General features: G+C 35.5%; 1 protein-coding gene across 3 annotated transcripts; it reads right to left on the bottom strand.

The window, feature by feature from the left end:
* Positions 1 to 61: 61 nt before the first annotated feature.
* On the bottom strand, positions 62 to 20,448 carry LOC113856341 (transcriptional adapter ADA2-like). Of its 3 annotated transcripts, XM_027488143.1 has the most exons (14): positions 20,297 to 20,381; positions 16,823 to 16,857; positions 16,220 to 16,275; positions 15,959 to 16,137; positions 9,251 to 9,316; positions 8,996 to 9,121; positions 8,832 to 8,904; positions 8,295 to 8,355; positions 8,153 to 8,211; positions 7,982 to 8,059; positions 6,407 to 6,629; positions 5,808 to 6,018; positions 823 to 1,128; positions 264 to 574 (listed from the first exon to the last, which is right to left on the bottom strand). In XM_027488143.1, exons 4-14 carry the CDS (start codon positions 15,959 to 15,961, stop codon positions 383 to 385), a joined length of 1,398 nt encoding a protein of 465 aa, XP_027343944.1. In that variant the 5' UTR covers positions 15,962 to 16,137; positions 16,220 to 16,275; positions 16,823 to 16,857; positions 20,297 to 20,381; the 3' UTR covers positions 264 to 382. The 3 variants fall into 3 exon arrangements, with proteins under 3 accessions (XP_027343930.1, XP_027343944.1, XP_027343936.1); XM_027488129.1 differs by lacking the exon at positions 16,823 to 16,857 and having other exon boundaries at positions 62 to 574; positions 6,407 to 6,632; positions 20,297 to 20,448; XM_027488135.1 differs by lacking the exon at positions 16,823 to 16,857 and having other exon boundaries at positions 20,297 to 20,418.
* Between the last annotated feature and the right edge of the window lie 4,222 nt (positions 20,449 to 24,670).

Here is a 24,670-nt window from a genome sequence, read left to right as displayed (position 1 = left end):
AAAGGCTATTTTTGAAAACTAAAAAATCAATTATATCAACCACGAATGCAAACAAATAAAGGAAAAGTTTGCTTGAATATGGCAAATATGAAGAGCATAATTTACGTGCACGACACCTTACTAACAGGAAGAAACATGAAACTTGAAAGACAAAAAAAGAAAGTGATCTTGCAGGATGGGATTTTTTATCCATCATTGCATCACGGAAATCCAGTTTCTATATACCCAAGTATGCACTAAAAGATGAAAATGCCAAAGGAATGAAAAAGATGGCAATCCATTGTTGAGGAAGGAACTTGTACAACGAAAAAATCATCCCTCTTGAACCAAGATTTCTCATTTTTTATTTTCCAGTAATAGTACAGTAACTGAAATTGCATCATTATTCTTTTACAACTCGTTTCTTCACAAGCATATCATAAACTCTGTCAACCTTGCTTGGATCTACCTTAAACAGTGTATGTGCGTCAGACTTCTTGGTTACACTGCCCTTTGAAATTTCTAATGAAATTGTCTGCAGCATGTTGAGATAGTGTGACGGTAGTATTCTGATCTCATTACAAAGATTTTTCTCCTGCAAGTTAATCATTGTCAAAGAACAAATCAGATACATAGCCCCACCCGCAAACATTTTATAAAGGTATCCGCAATGCACAAAACTCCCACCGTTTTGCGGTTTTGGGAGGGTCAGATGTAGAGTTGTACACAGCCTTATCCCCCAAAAACTAAAATAAAAAATCCAAACAAACAAAGCTAAAAGAAAGATAACAGAAACATAAAAAGAGAAATGAAGTTCTATCGAACAAGGGAGAGAATTCTCACAGATTCAGATAGCAATTCAGCCCCTGCAAATCCACTAATATCCCACTCTTCTAGCGACCTTGTGATAGCTTGTATGACAGTAGATGAATCTTTGGCACCATTAAGTAAAGCTGTAGTCCCCTTTTGAAGACCCTGTGGACTACTATCAAGTTCTCCTTTGAAATAACTGGGCCTCTGTACCGTCTTAGCACTTGTTCCAATGTGACCAATTTCTTTACATGTACCTGATTCAGCTTCCTTTGTCCTCTTTTGTTCAATATATTGATAAGCTTCAGCAGCGGTTACACAGCCAGCAATTCGAGCATCCTTCAAGATATCTCAAATGGGATGGCATCGTATCAGAACACTTTGATAGATGTGCTCAATATTAATATAATTTGATCAAGGCTAAATCTCAAGAAACCGCACCAACTATGGACCTTGTTTTTCGGTATCTATTTTCCATTTTGCTTCACTAGGCTCTGTTTTTCTACTTCATACAGTGCTCTATTTGTCACTCTCTTGGCGTCTATTTTGCTTCTTCTGGTGCTATGTTCTTCAGTGTTCTGTTTCTCTCTCAGCATCTTCAGTTTCCCTCTTTTTTAGATTTTACCTCCCCTATTCCATTTTTTTGTTCAATTCTGTTTTCCTCCCCCATTTTTTCATTTTTCCTTATTATTCTGTTTCCTTCATTCTATTTTTCTGTTTTCACTTCCAAGTTTCCTTCTCCATTTTTATTTTTAATTCTGTTTTTCTATTATAACTTCAGTCTTTTTTCTCTATTTTACAGCCTTTGTATTCTTTTTTCCTCAAAATCTTCTTTCTTTTGTATGTAGTTAGTTTTCTAGCTTTATATCACATTTTGCAACATATATATATATATAGCCATGCTTCTGCCATAATTTTATGCCAATATTTTTGCTGTCTGCCATGACCCGTCACATCCCCCATTGATAACATTGCTTAAGTATCCTTATTCTATAAAGAGTAGTGCAATGGTCTTTGTACAAGAATTTGTGAGACTTCAAGGTTTTGGTAGAACCATGGCAGAGGAGCAGATGATTGATATCAATAAGAGACCTAAAGTGTGGAAGGTTTATGTTAGGAGGAAGGGTAAAAAAGAGTCAGTTGTTAGTTTGTTAATATTGCTAATTGATACTATAAATAGAGAGTTAGTTCTCCATTGAGGCATGTTCTTTCTTGGTTGTTTTGGAGAGAATTTCATTCTCTCATTACGAGCTATTAGCTCTGGAAGATTCTTTGTAATCCAAATTCTTTCTAAGATCAATATAACCATTTTTCTCTAATTTTTTCATTGATTTCATCTCTGAATCCTAACAATTGGTCCGACTTGCCGGATCCTACCCCATGTCAACAAGGATGAACAAGAGAGTAGAGGTTCTCAAATCTATAGTTCAGAACATCGAAACTTAGCAAAAGATGCTATCAAACATAACAAGAAAGATGAATGTCCCGCAGCAAGAATTGTTAAAGGAAATACAAAAGATGAGCACTGCTAAAGTGCCAGAAGGCCAGCCGCATACGGAGTCAAGTGGAGAGAGAATTGGAGACGTGAATGACGAGAGTGTACGGAGAGGAAACCTTGATGTTGAGTTTCATTCTTCTGTCAAGGTGGAACTCCCCACCTTCAATGGCGTTGATCTTCCTGAATGGATTTGCAGAGCAGACTTATTTTGATGTGCATGGGACAAGTGAGGTAGTGAAAGTGACATTGGCTAAAATTTGCATGGAGGGGACACGGTTGATTGGTTCAAATTGTGGAGCAAGGAGGAGGAACCAACATGGGATAATCTAAAACAAACTTTGATAGTTAGATTTGGGAGTGATCGGTTGGATAATCCTTTTGAGGAGTTGAAGTTGCTGAAGTAAGAAGATTCTATCACAATGGCTAATGGGTCCTATACACAATATTAGGGTATTGTTATTGTCTTCTTCTCATTATACTTGTTTGTCTTCTTTGCCCTCTATTTCTATTCCTCAGTCCACAGGTAATGCTCTCACATCCCAGTTGAAAATAAGCGATGATTGATGAATGTGTGCTCTTCAGAATAGTAGTACTTGGGACCTTGTTCCTCTTCCTCCTGCAAAGTTTCTTTTTGGTTGCAGGTGAATCTATAAAATCAAGATTGATCACCTTAAGGCTTATTTGGTGGCCAAAGGTTATACACAGATATTTAGTTTGGACTACAGTGACACTTTCTCTACAGTAGCCAAAATGACATATGTCCAGCGACTCATCTATGGTTGCTATTCGTCACTTGCCTCTTTCTCAGCTTGATATCAAGAATACTTTCCTTCATGGTGATCTTGAAGAAGTCTATATAGAGCAACCTCCTAGATTTGTTGCATGGGGAGTCTTTAGGATTTATTTGTCGTCTCTTAAAATCCTTTTATGGTCTCAAACAATCTCAAAGGGCATGGTTTGGCAGATTCAGCATGGTGGTTCAACAATCTGGCATGACTCAAAGTGAAGTAGATCACTACATTTTTTATCGTCATTCAACCTTGTATTTACTTAATTGTGTATGTAGATGACATTGTCATTACAAGAAGTGATCATCATGGTATTGAACAGATAAAGCAACACCTTTGTCAGCACTTTCAAACAATATCTTGGTAGACTTCGATACTTTTTGGGGATTGAGGTGGCACAATCCAAGAATGGTATTGTGATTTCCCAAAAGATGTGTGCAATGGATATCCTAGAGGAAACAAGATTGATGGGGATCAAATCTGTTGATACTCCTATAAATCCTAATACCAAACTTCTACCATGTCAAGGAGAGCCACTTTCAGATCCAGAAAGGTATAGAAGACTTGTTGAAAAATTAAACTATCTGACAGTTACTCGTCTAAACATCTCTTTTGCAGTCAATGTGGTAAGTCAGTTCCTTAACTCTCCTTATAATGGACATTAGAATATAGTAATCCGCATTCTAAAATATATTAAATGAGCTTCAAGAAAAGATCTCTTATATAAAGACAAAAGACATACTTAGGTTGTAGGATATTCAAATGTAGATTGAGCAGAATCACCTAGTGATAGGAGGTCTACATTGGCTATTGTGTCCTTATTGGTGGAAATCTAATTTCCTGAAAAAGCAAGAAATAAAGTGTAGTTGCAAGGTCTAGTGCAGAAGCAGAGTATCAAGCCATGACTTTAGCCACTTGTGAACTTATATGGCTTAAACTACTCAAAGAATTGAGATTTGGAGAAGTTAGAGAAATGACACATACTTGTGATAATCAAGCAGCTTTACATATTGCATCAAATCCAGTTTTCCATGAGAAGACTAAACATATTGAGATAGACTGTCACTTCATTAAAGAGAAGATTTTATCTGGAGACATCACTACTAGTTTCGTAAATTCTCATGATCAACTAGCAAATGTCTATACCAAGTCTTTAAGAGGTCCTTGAATTAGTTATATATGAAATGAACTTGGTGCATATGATTTATATGCTCAAGCTTGAAGGAGAGTGTTGGAATTATGTAATTATAGTAATATTATAAATAAGAAAATTAGTATCTTTGTAATTACAATAACTTCTTATTCTTGTATCAATAGTTCCTATTATAAATATATATTCTAATGTGTAGTCAAAACACAGATTCATCCTATGTTTCTTGTTCTCTTTTCTCAATAGTATCTTATCCAAAGAATATTTGATTTAGTGGAAAGGATTGGCTACTGAACATTCCACTTGAGAGGCAGATTTTCATGAAAAGTCAATTTCCAAATTTTAGCCTTGAGGACAAGGTTGCTGTTCCTGCGGAGGGTATTAATTGCTTAATTGCGCTGCTTCCCCAAATGACCAGTTGGATACGAAGAGAGGCCCAAAGCATGGGAGGTGTATGTGAGAAGACAAAGAGCAAGAGGGTAGAAAAGGAAATGCAAGGTATGAGTTAGTTACAGGGGGAAAGAGTAGATGGTGTAAGGGGGAGAGTTAGCGGGAGATAGGCTGAGATTTTTTTCCTGTTAGGAGGAGCAGGATTTTCATTGGTCTTGTAGGAGCCATAGGCTCTGGTTATCACTTTTGGGTTTGTTTTCTACTATTAAATTCTATAACACACTGTCTTTTTCTTATTGAATTTCTATCAGTTTTGTTGACTTTAATTCCTTCTTTTATGGGATTTCATTGGTTAAAGCTTAGTAGCCAACACAATCTTTAAATTGTGAGCTTTCTGCACCTCAAAGAGTGTGAGGAAATAAATTTAAATTTTCCACAATCATATTAATCTATTCACACATTTTGAGTTATCAGTTCTCTTTAATTGCAAAAAACAATGCAAAATCTCAACATTTTGAACATCAAGAGAGTACGGTTGGAATTAACAAAAAACTGAAGGAATAAACTACATATTAAAGTAAAAGGCTATTTACGGATCTAACTTGCTTTCATTCAAACTCGATTTAAGTGAGTGCTGCCACCCAAGTTGCATGGGTACAAGTATTAAGTATGATACGGTACGATACATAAATATATTAATTTATCTATAAAATAAGAAACGGGTTTAGCAAAAACCATATTAACAAAAAATTATTTTTATAAATTACTTATATTTTATTCATTTATCTTTATTGATTTCTTTATATTTTTAATATATCTAAAATTTATATTAGTTTGCTATCATAATTGTATTATTATTGATCTTTTATTTGTTGAAAATTTATTATAAAAGTATAATCATGATCAAATTTAACTAAATATCATATTAAAATTAAAATATTAATCTCTTTATTATCTAAAGAAAAAATAAATATTAAAAATTTAAAAGTATATAAGTAATGCAATTAAACTTGGATATGGCGGCAACTGTATGATATGTATATTGAGTATCCGATATGGGTATGATATGGCTATGTTGTCAATTTTGAAGTATCTGTGCATCAGAGACTGCTACCCTTTATAAACGAGAAAATAAAAATATCTATGAATAAAGAATGCTGACACCATTAGAATGTGTAGTAGAATGTAATACCTGTAAATCTTGTATTCTTTTGGCAAGCCGGTGTTCTTCAATAATATTTTTTAGCAACTCCCGATGCTCTTCTTTTGAGTGAAACCGCATGAAGACCTTGTAACGCTGACATATTTGAAGCTCTTCAGATGAGAGAGATTTCTCAAAAGGATCAGGATAAAGTAAATCTCTTTCAAGTATGAAATTCTTTCTGCGCTTCCGTTCATCTAATCTGCTCAATAGTCACATATTTTTGCATCAGGTATGAAGGCAAATAAATAATATTACAAACAGGACTTGGCAATACAAGAGTTTTTACACGTCACAGCAGTAGCGATGTCAACATGATGGGATGGGGACAGGAAGGTCTCTCCTCCCACATAGTTGGGATTTGGGATTTTAAAATGGGAAAGGGAAAACCAATTCCAACCCGATAAGGCAACTCAGCTCCACAATTTCCATTTTACCTTCAAAAGTTATAATTCTAAGAAAGTCTTTGAAAATATATTTGAAATTTAATTATACAAAAAAGTGACATTTTTAAATAATTAATTTGGTTTTCTTTTATATATAAGAATAAGAAGCTTTCTTTCTTCAACAACAACATACAGTACTCATACCTTTTTGAGTAGATATGGAGCACATGCAATTTCATTTCACGTTCAGTTTCAGTATCAGTGTCCTTAAATTCCATATCTGCCAACACTTGCTCTGCATCATTGTCATATTCAATTTCAAATTCCTCTCTTTTAAAACTGTATCCACTCAACTCTGTCATAGAAGGCCTATCTTCTCCAGATATTTTAGGTTTCTTCTCTCCAATGCTCCGATCAGCTTGAGATTCTACTAAATAAAATGCAATTTTCAACATATTAAATACATAAAACTCAATGCTCGTTAAATTTCCAGTTAAGCAAAAGACAAAAACAGACTACATCTTTGAAACTGTGAAACATCCAAATATAGTATGACATTAGCACCTGAGTTATGCATGTTAAGAATCAAGAAACAAATTTAGGAATTTGTGAGAACATGTGATGTGTGTCAGAGGCAAAAGTGTGCTGCTGTGCTGCCAAGTGGATTTTTACAGACACTGCTTATTCCCTCTCACATTTGGGAGGGCATTTCTTTGGATTTTGTGACTGGTTAGCACAAATCCAAGGTTTTTGACACAGTTTTGATGGTCATAGTAGATAGATGTTCAAGTATGGGCATTTCATCCTCTTGAAACACTGGTATACACAGCCTCCATTGCAAAATAGTATCTCTGAATATTCTTTTGTGAGGCTTGTCATAGGAAATATTATGTGTGTGTGCACATGCATGTCCTGGCATCTTATATTTTAGACATTAGTCGTGTTTGATTGTTTGTGTCAAAGTTTGAGCTTCATAAGCCAGGTGTGTGGCTCAGGTATTACCAAAAGAGGTGGTCACCTTGAGGACAAGACATATCAAACATTTCACTTATTATTGAATGTAATAGATATTTTATTTAATCAAGCATCAAAGCTAATTTCACTTGAGTCTAGAATTGAATGAGTAATGTTTTTGTGCATTGGATAAAGTTAATGAAACCCGGGAAAGTAAAACGTCATATTTAGGGATCTAATTATTGTTAGTAGGAATATTTGCAGTTCAGTTCAGATCGGTTTTGCTGCAAAAAAATCATCCTAATCAATTATAAATATAACATGAAGTTTGGTTTGGATCAGCTTGAGAATAATATCAAAACCAAACCAATACTTGACGTCCCTGCATCAAATTCAGAACCACACCCAGACCCTAATGGGTGAGACCTGGGGCAAAGCTCAAGATTTTCAATGATATGGCAATCCATAATTATATTACAGAACAAAACAAAACCTTTACACCACCAGTGCATTCCAATTAAATTTTTGTGTGAATGGAAGTACTACAAATAAAATCATTCATGTGTCTTCAACTAATAACTTCAACCTTCCAGCCTAAACATTACTATGTGTGTGTAGAAGATTTTGTTAACCCACAGTTTGTTGAGGTTTAAATTCCATGAACAATTAATTTAAATTTGTGAAATATTTTCCAAATCATCAAAAGACCCACGGCTTCAAATTGGTTACAAACTGTCAAATGCAACAACCATATCAAAAGAAATGTAAACTTGATAAACAAAATACAGAGGCTGTATCTTTCACAGCACTATTCATAAAACATACCTTCCACCTTAACTCCATCATTACTCTGGCTCACATTGGAAGCCTTCTTAGTTGTACTTGAATAAGCTTTGCCACATGCTGAACCCATATCATCCATATAAATTATACCCAATAACTAAAATTTCAGTACAAAATGAAAATGACAGACTTTTTCTAGCTGTATGATTGTACCTGAGGTTAACCTAGACACTTTTTGATTAGTGATTTCTGCCTTCTTGGATTCTTCATAGCTGAGATGTTACACCAAAGAATTACCACAGTAAAACTAAAAAATGATCAATTCAAATAATCAGGGAAAGGGGGTGAACTGTACTTTATTCCGTCAGAAAAGGGAGGTTCTTCTTTAAGAGTAAGCTCTGCAGTTGGAGGAAATTCTGCAACAACTAAAAGATATAAAAATGTAGAATATGGGGTTTAAAAATGACCAAAAGCATGTGTTGAGAGAGAAGAAATTGAGTGAAATCTGTGTGTATGATACACAACAAAGGACTTTATTTATAATGACTACGTAATAATTACAAATTGTTACATATTGACCACAATTACCGCTATCTAAATAATAAATAAATATTCCCTATTTATTTACAGTTATTTTCAACAACATGTAATGAGAAATGATGTTGGCATGACAACAAAGAAAAGGAGAGATTTCTCCTATGAGGGTTTCCCCTTCACCAAAGGTTTTCCCTCCTCCTACTATATAAGAGTCCTAGCCCTTCAAACTAAAACCATTTAACTATTTGTGCAACTACTTTGTAAATATCTCTATAACATCAAAAGCCCTATCAATTTCAACCACTTGGTTACATACTATATATGTATGTTCATGATTTAGTTCATTGAGAAAAACCTTTCTTGGCTTCATGTCCCTTTGCCATGGCAAGGAGTTCCTCTCTGCTCTTTCCCATAACATGAGACAAATCCTGGGTGTGCATATGAACAATTACACCAAGCATTCAAATATGGTTGCAAGTATACTACACTATTAGTGACATAGTTCTTATATAGTCTTACAGGGAGAGGAAAACATGGTGAATTCATATATACAGCATTATAGTGGTCAATACATTGAGATTTGTTTTTTGTTCCAACATATTCCGCAACTTCATTCCAATTCCCAAATCCATACATTTCAATGCCCTATAATGAAACAAATTTGTTTAGATACAAAAATTTTGATAACAAGCGAAACAAATTAGAAAAGCAAGTACCATTTGCAGTCAAAAGCAAAAACAAAACAAAAGTATTACCCATTCTGAAATCACATACCTCTAGAAGTAACATCTCTTCATCTGCATTCCAATCTAGACATATAAGTGGAAAAGATAGATTATCCTATACCAAAACAAGATGATGTTAATTTAAATTAAAACCCTAATATATTAACCATTATTATGAATAGTTATAATAGATGTACTAGGATTAGGGTTTATTTTAATATTATAATAATAGGCTTGGCCCAATAGAGTTACATATGTATCCTTATAAATATAAGGGTCTCTACACGTTGTAGAGTATCCAATTCCAGCACACTAATCTGTCTCTCTCTCTATACTCTTTCTCTTTTAATTTCTACATGGTATCAAGAGCCATCTAGGTTCTCTCTTTGGTCGCCTTAGTCGCAGCCACCACCACCATGCTGCCACCACCACTCCACCACTATCAGAAAAAAAAAAAAAAAAAAAAAAAACAGCAGCTTCAAAAGAGGCCAATCATGGCTGCTGTGGGGATCAAAAATTTTTCCGATGATCAGAATATGTAGTAATTCAACGTTTACAGTTTGAATGTGGCATTTCTTTCTAGCCATTGAGATGAAATCCAAGCAATTTTATCACTGTTTGTGCATATACAATGTCTGAACATGATAGTCAGAATGTGCAGGATGCACCAAGGGGGCTGTTAAGAAGATTGTTTCTCTATCCAAACTTACCAATGTTAAGCTGGATGGAGATAGTAAGAATTATATGGAGTGGAAGTATTTGGTTGAAATTAGCTTGGGTGGAATGGAAAAAGATAATCATTTGACTGAAACACCACCTTTCAATTCTAACGATGTTGACACATGGAAGATACGCAATAAAAAGATCCTTGTGTTGCTAGTAAACTCTATTAATAGACGAATAAAAGTGATTATTACCCATTGCAAACTGTGAAGGAGTTGTGGAATTTTTTGCAATTTATTTTTGAAAAATCTGATAATTTGAATCGGTTATATGCTCTCTTGCAAGAAGTTTATCGACCCAAACAAAATAAGCAGAAGCTAATGGACTATTTTTTTGGAGTTTAAGAAGCATGCTGAGGAGATACAATCTCTTTTAGCCTGCAAAACTATTGACGAGATGATAGCACAATAAAGAAACTCACGGCTTTGAGTTGGCTCTCCAGACTTGATCCGGAATATAAGGTAGTTCGGTCTCAAATTCTATCAAGCAAGCAGGTTGATAATCTTACCGATGTCTTCTCCAAAGTTATGCAGTCTTCCTTTGAGAAACTCAAGAGCACTACAGAAAATGAGTCTCCTGACCACTCTGCATTGGCAGCCCAATACGGTCACCGTGGTGGTCGCAATGGTAGTAGAGGTAGTCATGGCCGTGGGTGTAGTGGAGGTCGTGGTATTGTACAGTGCTACAACTGTGGCAAATTTGGCCATTATTGGAATCAGTGCAGTCATCCTTCACAGAATCAGTCGTTTTTTCACTTACAAGGAATTCCTGCTTCGCTAACTCGGTGTCTCAACCTGATACAGCTACTCAAGAGAAAAGACGTATTGTGCGTATGAGTGATGAGGAATTTATTCAATATACTCAGTTTCAGATTTCCTCACAGCCGTCTACATCCTCTATAGTCACTTTGGTTCAAAAAGGTAATCCTACTGCATGTCTTTCCTCTTCTTCCAGGCGTTGAGTCATTGATTCTGGCGCTACTGATCATATGACTGGAGATTCAGGTATCCTTTCCTCTTTTTGTCTACCTAGTTCTCATTCTTCTGTAACACTCGCTGATGATTCTACTATCCATATTAAGGGCAGCAAGTGTACCACCCCAGTTTCAACCTTACCTTTTATCCTCTGTTTTATGTTTGCCTCAATTCTCCTTAAATTTATTGTCCATTAGTCAAATCACTTCATTAAATTGCTTAGTAACATTCATTTCTCATTCTTGTCCTTTTCAGGATCTGGTGACACACAGGATTATTGGTAAAGGTAGAGTATCTAATAGGTTGTATCTATTAAAAGAAGAAGGACTTCTATAAGCTTCTATTGTGTCTAGGAAGGAAACAGTGTCTCATTTCCAACTTCATTGTTGTCTGGGTCATCCATCTTTAGGAATTCTTAAGAAATTATATCCTGGTATAGAATCTAATTTTTATTGTGAGTCATGTCAGTTTGCTAAACATCATCGTAATATTTATTTACCTTGTTTAAATAAAAAGGCTCATGCCTCCTTTGAAATTGTTCATTCTGAAGTTTGGGACCCTTGTCCAGTTACTTCTAAATCTGGTTTTAAATATTTTATTACCTTCGTAGATGATTATTTTCGTGCAATATGGTTATTTTTGATAAAATCTAGATCTAAAGTCTTTTTTATATTTTATAATTTCTATACTGAAATTAAAACTCAATTTAATACTTGTGTGCGCATTCTTAGAAGTGATAATATTAAAGAATATTTTTCTGCATCCTTCACTAATTTTATGAATAAATATGGCATACTTCATCAGTCTTCTTGTATTGTTACCCCACAACAAAATGGAGCAGCTAAACATAAAAATCGTCATCTTACGGAGGTAGCCCATGTTTTAATGTTTGAAATGAAAGTTCCCAAACCTTTTTGGGCTGATGCTATTCTTACTGCTGCATATTTAATTAATCGCATATCATCATCTGTGTTACATGGTGAGATTCCCCACTCTATACTTTTTCCATCACAATCTCTCTTTTCTTTACCTCCTAAATTTTTGGCTGCACTTGTTTTATGTTTGATGTTTGTTCTCAGGTAACTAAACTTGATCTGAAGTCCCTCAAATGTGTATTTTTGGGTTATTCTCGGTCACAAAAAGTTACCATTGTTTTTTTCCTAATCTTAGTCACTATCTTATTTCCTCTTATGTGCCTTTTTTTGAAGGTCTTTCATTCTTTAAGTCCTCATCTTTTGAGTCCATGTATGAGGTAGATGAACCTTTCTTGACTTATACTCTTGTCCAATTTATACATCCCGTTGCACCTCTGGCTCCTATTGATATAGGTTTCAAGTTCTTTGAATAGATATACTCTCACCGGCCAAAACAGCTTTCAGATGATGTGCCCACCGTGGCTAATGATATTCAAAATTATACTCAACCTTTACCATCATCTCCTCAGGTATCAACAGATCCTATGTTTGACCTTCACCTTCCTCTTGCTATCTGAAAAGGTAAGATCTTGCACATATCCTATTTGATCTTATGTGACGTCTGCTCATTTATCCTCTACATCTAAATTCTTCATGGCTGGTGTAGACTCTCTCTCTCTGTTCCTAAGACCTTTGCAGATGCCCTCAGTCATGATGGTTGGAGACATGCTATAGAGGAAGAAATGTTGACTCTTGAGACAAATGATAATTGGGATTTGGTTCCTCTTCCTGATGGCGTTGTAAGTGAGTTTACACTGTGAAAGTTAATTCAGATGGTTTTGTGGCTTGTTTGAAGGCACACCTTGTTGCAAAAAAAGGTATGCCCAAACTTATGGCGTTGACTACACTGATACGTTCTCTCCAGTAGCTAAACTCTCATCTATTCGCATCTTCATTTCTCTTGTGGCTATGCTTCATTGGCCATTATTTCAGCTAGATGTGAAGAATACATTCTTACATGGAGACTTACCTGGCTTTGTTGCCCGGGAGAGTGTAGAAGAGAGTGTCGTTTAAAGAAGTCATTATATGGCTTGAAACAATCACTTAGACCATGGTTTGAGAGATTTATTGACGTGATTCTAGAATTTGGATTAGTGAGGAATGAGAGTGATTATACAGTGTTTTACAAACAAACTAATCATGCTTGTATTTTACTTGTTTATGTTGATGATATTGTTATTACAGGTAGGGACAAAGAAGGAATCAGCAACCTAAGAAAATTTCTTCAAACCAAGTTTCAGATAAAAGACTTCGGAATTATAAAATACTTCTTGGGTATTGAAGTCATGTACTCCAAGCAAGGAATCTTTCTTTCACAGAGAAACTATGTCTTAGACTTATTGACTGAGACGGGACTAAAAGGAGCTAAACCATGTGAGACACCTATAGAGCCAAGAGTGAAACTGATAGCAGATGGAGTTCCTTTTGCAGATCCACAGAAATACAAAAGATTAATAGGCAAGCTAAATTACTTGATTGTCACAAGGCCGAATATTGCTTTTCTAGTGAGTGTTATTAGCCAGATTATGTCATCTTCGACGAATACTCATTGAGAAGCACTAATCTGCATTGTGAAGTATTTGAAAAAAACACTAGGAAAAGGAATTGTGTATAAAGATCATGGACATGCACAGATAAAGGCATTTTCTGATGTTGATTGGGCAGGATCTATGAACAGAAAATCTATTACTGGATAATGTGTATTCTTAGGAGGTAATTTAATTTAGTGGAAAAGTAAGAAGCAAAACATTGTATCAAAATCAAGTGTAGAATCAGAATATAGAACGATGACTCAGACTACTTTTGAGTTAATGTGATTGAAACATATGTTGGAAGAGATAGGATTTGGTAGCACTAAGCCTATGCGACTTTGGTGTGACAACCATGGTAGTCAAAATCGCATTTTGGATTGTATGATTCTACGATCTCTAACCACGCCTCCATGCTGAGTTGGTGCTGGGAACACGAAATGGTGGGATCGGTGGGATCGTTCTTGCTGGGACATAAAAAGTTGAAAACGCACTATTCCGATGTGCAGAGAAGAAGATATTTTGGGCCAACGACCTGCGACCCGACCCGACTTCATTAAAGGAGTTGGAACCCTAAAATCCCAAAAACTCCGCACTACGACGTCTTCCTTTCTTCTTCATTCTGTTCTGCAAGACTTTACATCTCTGTTGTGCGACTTCTCTGCGTTTTTCCGGCGATTGCGTTTTGGCTCCCCGATTGGATTTTTTATGTGATTTGGTCTGAGATTTTCTGCTTTCTGTGCTCTGTTTTGGTTTGCGATCCCTGTAGCTTTCGCTCGAATGACTGTGTCTGCTCTGGCGAACTTGTCTGTGCCGGCACTGTGCTTTGCATCGGCGACCTTGTCAAAGCGGAACATTTTGCTGTGGTGGTCATCCCAGTTGTATTTGCAACCATCAGAGCCTCATTTGCAGTGCAACAGTGCCGCTGGGTATAAGTAGTCAACTTTCCCTTTCTATCCCTAGAATGAAGCAAATTTTAGGGTTTTTTAAAGGTAAAAGAGACTTCTTAATTTTTAAAAATAATCTGACTTTCCCTTTTAGCCCTTAAAATCACTTTATTTTAAATTTTTTTAGAGGTTAAAATAGTCTTTCTAACGGAATACCTTACCTTATCCATCTTTTCCTTCTTTTCTGTCTCTGTTTTTAGCATTTCCCTGTCTCTGGTTTGAACTCTTCCCTCATTTGTCTTTGTTTTACTTCCCCATCTTTATATTTATACTATTTTACATGCATTTATACAATTTTGTAGGATCTTACGATTCGTGTTACGATTCTACGAGTTACGATCTTTCATCCCCTCTCCGATCCTACGTAGCATCTCGATTTTGACTACCATGGTGACAACCAAGCAACGATACACATTGCCTCAAATCCAGTTTTTCATGAACGGACGAAATATATTGAGATAGACTGTCACTTTATTCGAGAAAAAGTTCAGCAGAAGCTTATATCCATCTTTCATGTTAGGACAAACGACCAACTAGCAGATGTGTTTACAAAGGCTTTAAATGGGACACGTAGCAATTATATTTGTAACAAGCTGGGCATGATTCATATCTATGCTCCAGCTTGAGGAGGAGTGTTATGAATAGTTATAATAGACGTATTAGGATTAGGGTTTATTTTAGTATTATAATAATAGTTTTGGCCCAGTAAAGTTACATATGTATCCTTATAAATATAAGGGTCTCTACACATTACAGAGTATCCAATTCCAGCACACCAATTTGTCTCTCTCTCTATGCTCTTTCTCTCTTAATTTCTACAACCATGAACGTGGATGCATCTATGCTGAAAACTTCAATTCACAATAAAATTTTACTATTTTCAGCTCAAAATGTTGCACACATGATGATGGCATACATATGAAGAAAGAGTTGAGAACACTCACTCAGCATTTATCTTCTTGTGATGACCATCAAGTGAAGAGAAAGAATGAAGTTCATGTGCATTTTCAGAACAGAGTTAGAAAAGCACCCTTCAGAAGTGATATACTAGCATAGCTGATCATTGCAGAGAGGAAAAGTCAGTAACAGCCAAATCTGACCCATTGATGTAGAAAGAGATAGAGAGAGAGCGGGAGAGCATAGAGAGAGAGTGTGCTGGAATTGAATACTCTACTATATGTAGAGACCCTAATGGGCCAGGTCCATTATGACAACTCATAACAATATAATCTAATCCTAATACAACTGCTTATAACAAAGTAAAAATCTGCTAACATCATAATGCAAAATATATACAGATAATTAAAGCTAGCACTACTCACAACAGAGTATTGGCATTAAGGAATTAATGCCAACCCTTTTTAGTACAGTCTCTAGCATTTAATGCTTGCCTGTTCTTCATTCTTTTGAGGAAAGAAATTCAAAAGAAGATATGCACAAGGAAGGAAAGAAGCTGTTATCAATTATCCACAGTACCAGCATCCTGATCTTAGCAGAACTAGATTACATTCAATATCATACTGTATATTGAAGAAAAGAAATGAAGATGCAAATCTGTGAAAGTAATACAATAAATATACAAAAGGAACAAGCCACAGAAGGTTTCATACCATAATTCGATACGGATGATTGCTTTTGTGAGGTGTCAACTCAGCACCAACAGAGAAACACTCTATACAGAGATCAAAATCTTGACACACAACACACTTGATGCGAATCTTCCCCGAAATATCCTTGTTACAGTAATTACAGTGATAAAGTGATACCTTACTATCAGCTAATCCATGGCCTACTCCAACCACATTTAGATTACAAAAAATGTTAGTAAACTTTTTGGAGAGAAGGCAGGTATCTGTCAAATGAAAAATCACCTGTAGGTAAAGTTTCTGGACTTTCTACATTCAAAGCAGCCCTTTTTCTCTTTGACCTAGTAACAGAAAGCAAACAGAATTACAACATGAGAGTAACTAAACAAAAATATGTAGCAAGAAGCATTCAAGAAGAATTTCGATCCATCCAATGGCATGTCCAAAAACAAAAATCTAAAACAAGACAAAATCTTCCTAGGACAGGAAAAACTATGCATTTTTCTTTTATAAGAGAAAAAGACCTAATAATTTGTAGAACATTTAAGATTGAGCTTTTCAAAATTTTCACCTTCAAAGTTCAAACCTATAAATACAACCACCTGCAGCAAAAAAGCATTAAGATTCCCTAGCATCCGAAATTTTGACGCTATGGGCCCATGTATACCTCAAAGCTTATGCACAGAAAGCATACTAACAATCCATATTTCCCGATTTCTACTCAAAACCGCTCAACATACTTCATTTTCATCAACAATGATTGACACTCCTAAACATCTCCCCCAATTATATGCTTGTCAATATATTTTCCCACAAAAAGAGGGAAAAAAAGAAAGGATGAAAAATATTTTTAAAAAATCCAAAGTTTTTACTTTCATAAATATTAACCTGCAAGATAACTTCCCAATCTTTGTTCTTTCCACCTCAAAACATAGAATAAATAAACCTTTAGCAGAAAAAAAAATTCAACATGTTGATCGAATTTCTTCACAACTAAATACCTAAATGTAGGCCCAACTTTTTTGCAGCAACCTGGTGTGCTAGCAAAAATTATGGAGAAGAAAAATAGACAAGAAATTTAATGTGTTTCATATTATAGTGATGTAGAGGCCTAAGTCACATAGAAAACAGAGAAAACTCACTACAATCAATAAGGATTGTAAGAACTAAGAATTATCCATTCCACTCTCAAATCCTAATCCCAATACACCAAAATCTTCATCATTACTAATATTTTGTACAGTCTAAAACGTCAAATAATTTGCTTGATGCCTCTCTTTCATTCTAATCATCCCTATATATAGTACAGATACAGTACAAGTACAACTATTAATTACAAAATAATTCTATTTCCTAATTCAATACACATATAAAAGGAAATGAAAATAATTCCAATTAATACACAAACATAAACAAGAATAATAACAAATTTCTTGTTTAACATCCCCCTCAAATTGATGCGGGTTATAAAGCATCAATTTCCTAATCCATCCTCCCCATCTCGGTCAATTTCCTCATTACCTCTAACTGTTATTAAACCTCTAAACATTTCTCCTCCAAACTCTTCTGCACCAGCTATTACTCCAGTAGTTTTCCCCTCCAATGCTCCATCTGATGACTCCCACCCTCTAGTTTTGTAACCTGCAAGAGTGCAAACTGGCTCCAATACTACATTTGCAGATACTTCAAATCCAATCATAGATCCTACAAGACCAACCTCAACTCTTCCTATGCAAACAAGATCCAAGTCAAGTATCTTCAAACTGTGACTCCCTCCAACTCCTCTCTTGTCCCATGTTGAACCATCTTCTCTTAAGCAAGCACTCTCCGACCAGAATTGGTATTCTGCAATGAAAAGGGAATTTTCAGCTCACATAGCCAACAACACGTGGACTTTAGACTCTCTTCCTGGTTTCGATTATGATGAAACTTACTCATGATCAAGCTTGTCACAATCAGAGTTATGCTCACTCTAGCTCTCCATCAACTGGACTGTTCAGCAACTTGACATTCATAATGCTTTTCTCAATGGCTACCTAGAGGAGGAAGTTTACATGATGTAACCTCCGGGGATTTGAAGCAATAGATAAATCGTTGCTCTGACAAAACACTCCATAATCATGGTTTTTTAAGTCCTGTAAGTGTCACCCTTCTCTGTTTATGTAATCAATTCCATCCAGCTGTCTATAAGTTTTACAGTTTTAGTCTATGTGGATAATATATGAGTCACAGGCAGCTTTCCATCTCAAATTCAACTCATAACCAAACTGAGCTTTGTCTTTATCATAAAACAGCAAGGGGTCGTTGACTATTTTCTGGGCATTGAAGTTAAAACTCTTTAAAATAGTTCTGTGCTAATGTCTCGGTCAAAATAAATTGTGATCTCCTTGCCAAGCAAACATGATAGCTGCAAAAGGTATTTCTACTCCTATGGTTGGTGCCTGTGGGTCTGATTCAGCCTCTATAGATCCATAGTTGGTGCATTACAATATGCAACCATTATTTGTCCAGAAATCAGCTATAGACTATAGTGTCAACAGAGCCTGCTAGTTCTGTCACAGGCTCACAGCCTCTCAAAAGTCATTGGAAATTGGTTAAAAGGATTCTTAGATATTTACAAGGAACAACTACACATGGCTTACATCTTAAACCAGCTCATAGTTCATCTCATCTGGTTATTCAAGGCTTTTGTGATGTGGACTGGGCTTCAGACCCAGAAGACAAAAGGTCAACTTCAGGTGCCTGCATCTATTTTGGTCCAAATCTAGTATCTTGGCGGTCAAGAAAACAAAATGTTGTTGCTCAATCCAATGCAGAAGCAGAATATCGAAGCCCAGCAAAGCAACCACTGTAACAGAAATTCAGTGGATACAGTAACTCCTACAAGAACTAACAATTCCTTTGTCAAATCCCATTGTTTACTTTGACAACCTCAATATTGTTTCCTTAGCTCACAATCCTGTCCTGTGCTCACACACAAAATACATGGAATTGGATCTCCTTGAGTTTGAGGGGACAATATTGGAATAAATATCATTGTTATTGTGGTTCCCACTGTTATTTGATTATGCATATTAGGACAGCGTTAACAAACTCTTTTCTCAACTGATTCAATCAGTTAGATAGCTAGGGCTTAGTTATGACATGAATACTTTGTAAATCTCCACTATTCAATAGAGTCAATACAAAATCAATTTTCTGAATTCTCTAAACTTTCTCTATCTCTTTCTCTCATTCTCTAAATCTTAACAAAAGTCAAGACATCCAAAAGCATGGTTTAAAATTGTGGTCCACAATCACAATTCCGGCTTCAGCAGCTGTACCTGCTCACAATTTTGGAAATTGCAACATAACCACAACTGCAATTTAAAATCTTCTCTAAAAGTTCCCACTACGTGTGTGTTCATTAAATGAAGCAGTTTGAAAAGGAAGGAAGGAAGGAAGGGAAGGGGTTATTTCTCATTTTAAGAAAATATTCACTTTAAGATAGCATGAGAAAAGACAGGATAAGAAATTATTGTTTACGAGGAGAATTAGGATAACAACTATTGAGGAGAAGATGACAGAAAATCAGTTAACACGGTTTGGTTTGGACATGCGCAAAGAAGGCCATTGAAGGCACCAAGGAGGAACCCTGATTGTTATGGCTTTTAGCCCTATGAAGAAAAGGGTTAAAGAGAGACCAAAAGTAACCGAGGAATAAATCATCAAAAGGGTTCGCACGTTAAATAATCCATGTAACCAATCTCAACTAATGGAATATGCCTTGTCGTCATTGTTATTGTTGTAAGAAAAGATTCACTTTATTTAAAAAAACTTTTAAAAATGGGAGGAATTTAAACAAGAGATTATCTCGTAACCTTCCAATCACTCCTTAATTGAGAAGCAAAAAACCTACCCCTCCCCTCCCATCTCCAAAATTTCACCATCCAATCAAAACCTAAGAATCTCAGAGTAATACTATTCCATTCAAACAAAACCGTGCATATTAATCAAACCACCAAGTAGCACTCCTCTGTACAAACCACTACACACCATTAACTCCAACGATAAAAGAAAAAAATGGCATAAGTCCAATAAAGTCCATAACACAGAACACCTCCTAAGTCCAATGAAGTCAAGTCAGTGAAAAGCTTTAACATTCTAAATCCTTGGTTAATTAAGCCAAAAGCAACATCAAAATTATAATTTACTTTAATTTCTGTCCAAAGAAACTAAGTTTGGTTTGTGGAATCATTCATAACGCCAACGTCACACTGAATATAATTGAATCTCCGTTGCCCCCAAGTTCAATTTGACGGCAGCAAAGTCCAAACACAAAAGTTGAAACAGAAGCGCTTTTATTTATAATCAGAAACGAACCTGTGGTTGGGGTCATCGTCGGCGGGCCGCGACGCAGCTCGGCACCGACCCATTCTCCCAAACCCTCCCTCTGAAACGTTGCCGCCAAACCCTTCTTGTATGGTTTATGTGAAATGAAATGGCTTTTATCTACTGCACAGGACTTGAAAATCAAGTTCATTCAATTCATCAGTGAATATATATTTTGATCTATAATAATGGTATTTTATATGGGACATAAGAAAATAAAACATCTTTTAGTTTTGGATTTAAAAAACTTATTTTATATAATTTAATGTTAAAAATATGTTTTTAATATATATATATATATATATATATATATATATATATAAAATATACAATATACTCGACCAAATTTGAATAATGACAATTCTGAGAAACTAATTAATTTCTTAAAAATTAAAATATAAAAAAATTAACACGTTCAAAAATTAAGTTGTACATACCAAAAAAAAACTAAGTTGTACAAAATAAAATTTAACAAATTAAAAGTAAATAAATTATTTTTTATCAAATTATACACCTATGTTTTAATTAATAGCATTAAATTTATTAATAATTTACATATTGTAAAAATATTATTACTCTCTTTTTATCAAATAAATTAATATAAATGAAAAAGAAAGTTATAATTAATTATCTTCTCTTACGAGAGAAAGAGAAAGTTTTAAAATAATTATTAATTTTTTAAAAAACTACTTTATAAAAAATTAATAGAATAAGTAATAGATATTTTGTCAAAATATAATAAAAATAAAAGTTAACATTTAGTTGATGTTACATGATTTGGTTAAATAATCAACAATTTGGAGTGAAATTGGAATCAGTACCTTACCACCCTTACTTTTTTTTATTAAACAACTCAAGCAATGTTCCTTATGCCTTCAGGACATTGAAGTTTGTGATAGCTAGCTTCCTTATACATTTTGGTCGAACTTAAAATTTTACAAAGTTTTAGAGAAAATCCTCTGCATTCCCATTGCCACGTCACAAGAGGATGATGCCCGAGAGAATCATAGGTGTCAGTGTTGATTCTTCTGGAAAGCCAGCTTTGAGAATGGCCATGCAAATGAGGGAGCAGCATATCCCAAGGGACAAGCCCACCAGCAACATTTGCACTGCTCATGTAACACCCTGATTTGGTCTAATCAAATTTCAGTTTTTTCACTAGTGTTGCCCTTTGGAGAGAAAAATGATTTTTCATTTCTTAATTTTCAATTAATGTTATTATTTCAATTTAGTTTTGTTTACCTTTTCAAAGAAAACATCAATTTTATTTTTTTAATAATTAAAAAATAAATATTGATCTTTACATGATATAATTATCATCTCTTACAAAAATGACACTTAAAGTAATGTGGCAAAAACATATTATCTTATTTTAGAAAAAAAAATTTATTTTTATCATATTTTGACAAAATAATTTCAGGAAAAAAATTTACAAAAAAAAACTAAAATAAACTATTCACGGTTAAAATATTTAAAATATTTGTATCTATTGACAAAATCCTCTAAGATAGAATTAAGTTACAGTCGAACACTTGCATCATGACAACTTTTCTTAGACATATTCAAGCAACAAGCTATATATCACTTGTTTTTACCATATAACATGTACTGAATATGGCCTTACTCAGTCCTACTCGTAGGAAATGGTAACAGGGTATCCCTTCGGCCTAATATGACCGAACACCCCTTATCAGATTAGGAGGTAATTAACCCAATTGAGGATAATAATCAGAATATTACTTACTTTAATTAAAAGGCCAAAACCAAGGCTGACTCAACAAGCCCATAACAATGCCTATAAAAGAAAGGTAAGAAGTACAGGTAATTGATTGACTTTTAATTATTAAAATAGTATTTGCTGCTCAAAACCGAGATCTGACTTCAGCATTGGAGTGCCTTTTGCAGGTACCCTCCCCACGTCATCTACATACAGAAGGATGTCATTCTACCTGGACAGAAGGACGTCAATCTACGTACACGAGGTCGCACACGGGTCAAAATAAACCTAATTACTATAGTACGAGGTAAGCAACTAGGGTCGTTTCTCAAAGAATCACAAGGTCAAATTAATCTATTTAGAGAGTATATAAATATGAAACAGAAAAGAGAGGAGAGGAGCCAAAAAATTAAAATTCCAAATTCAAAATTCAAAAATTTCGTTCATCACTTTGTTATTTTTTTTTTTGCTATGAAAACGGCTTCTTTTTGGTTCATGGCCTTAAGGACAATTGTAGTCTTGGATGTTAGCTTCAAAACTCCACTGAAATGGGCTTAATCGAATGTCTGTGGACTGAGATATGGCCCAAATACTGCACCTTACTCAGGATCCGCGACTATAGCGTTTTGACTTTTTCCAGACCCAGTTTCAGCTTCTTATCATCAAAATTGGTTTCTGACCTCTTCATAGGAATTGTGCACCTTTCTCTTAGCTTTCCTACAAATCAAGAATCACAATGAAAGGAGTTCTACAACTCAAGATATGGTCCCGAAACCAAAATAGTATCAGAATTTGCCAAATACTGAAAAAATTAAATAAAATTCAAACATTATAAAATGATCCAATTCAACCAATTAGGCACAAAAGAGGATTAATGAGATAGGAATGAGAGAAAATAATGTTATAAAAATTCAATTGATCAAATTTTCCCATACTTAGCTCTTGCATGTCCTCATGTAAGACATAATCAAGCAAATAAAAACATGTAACCTAAAAAATCATAGAATAATCCAAACAAATAAACAAATTCTCCAATGAATCCTTAGAAGTGCTGAACTTAGGGACACAAGATCAAATAAAGCATCAAGAGTTCTACAACAATCAAACATCCAACTCCCAACCTCTCAAAAATGCAAGCCAAGCAATATCATTCAAAGTGTATAGATTAAGCATGAAAGATCTCACAAGATAGTGTATACAACTCAACTCTCAAGTGTATGGTTCAAAGTGTTTCACTCAAGTCACCTCAAAAGACAATGCATTACCATAAGCTTGTTAATCTTCTACTTCTGTAGTAGGACAGCTCCAGGCTGAGATGAGGGAAATGCAACAGGCCAGAGAGAGATATGCTCTTGAGATGTCGGCCAATGAGGGAAATGCAACAGGCCAGAGAGAGATATGCTCTTGAGATGTTGGCCTTAAGGAGGGAGAACGCTAACTTGAGGGAGGAAATTAAAACCCATATACCCTCTCAGACTACCCCGTTCGCTCAAGAGCAGGGAGAGTTCTCGGCATTGCAAGGAAAGCCTAAGGTAATTCCACAAGTTGGAACCCCTACTGAACAGGATGATGTCTCGTGTCGAAGCCCTTTTATTCAACCTATCCTGGAGGCCAAATTACTTGATAACTGGAGAGGTTTAAAGTTAGAGAAGTACGATGGAACGTCTGACCCAAGAGAACACTTGGATATTTCCATAACCTAAGTTGGTATGTATACGGAAAACAAGGCCTTATGGTGCATAATTTTCCCCACTTCCCTTTGAGGACCAGCTCTTAGTTGGTTCACCCGACTCTCCCCTTCCTCCATTGACTCTTTCGCAACCCATACACAACGATTCAATCTACAGTTCGCCACAAGCTGACCTAACCCCCTGACATCCCTGGCGCTCGTCAACATTCGCCAGGAGAAACACTTATAGCGTTCATGGAACGCTTTAGCAAAGTAACCCTTTCTATCCACAATTTGGAACCAGCCGTGGCCATGCACCACCTCACAACGACCCTTAGACCAGGATCTTTCGTTAATAGCATATGTAAGAAACCACCCATGGACCTAGACGAATTAAGGAATTGGGCAGCCAAATATATGCAAATGGAGGAGTTAACTGAATACTAGAACCAAGTCCGGATAGATCATAGGGGTCCAATGCAAGAGAGGCGGACAAAAAAGAAACTTTCAAGTCTCGACAAGAAAACAAAGCTAGAAGAAATGATGTTGAGAGGTCGCCTAGAGGTCCCAAGTATCCTTCATATACTACTCTCAACACCAACCAGTCTAGGGTACTTGACTAAGCTCTCGTGACTGAAATATTGAGCATGCCCAGGCATGCTAATACCCCCCTCAGGCAGACAAAAGCAAATCTTATCGATATCATCGCAATAGGGGCACACCACAGAAGAGTGCACGGCCCTAAAGGATAAAATCGAAGATCTGATGAAGGAAGGGTATTTCAAGGATTTGTGCAAACAAATCCTACTGGTCATACTGAAAGAAGTAGAGATCGATATCCCCACTCCTAAAGAAGGCATGGACAACGGAGCTAGTCAAGAGAACCTCCTGTGAAACGATATGAGGAACGAGAGAAATACCTGAAGCGGGTTATTAACACCATATCCAATAGCTTTGCAGGTGGAGGACCCACCAATTC

The sequence above is a fragment of the Abrus precatorius genome, unplaced genomic scaffold (assembly GCF_003935025.1).
Source record: "Abrus precatorius isolate BTA unplaced genomic scaffold, Abrus_2018 Scaffold1, whole genome shotgun sequence".
NCBI lineage: Eukaryota > Viridiplantae > Streptophyta > Magnoliopsida > Fabales > Fabaceae > Abrus > Abrus precatorius.
Note: the sequence above shows the minus strand (reverse complement) of the source record. Positions and strands in the feature narration are given on the sequence as shown.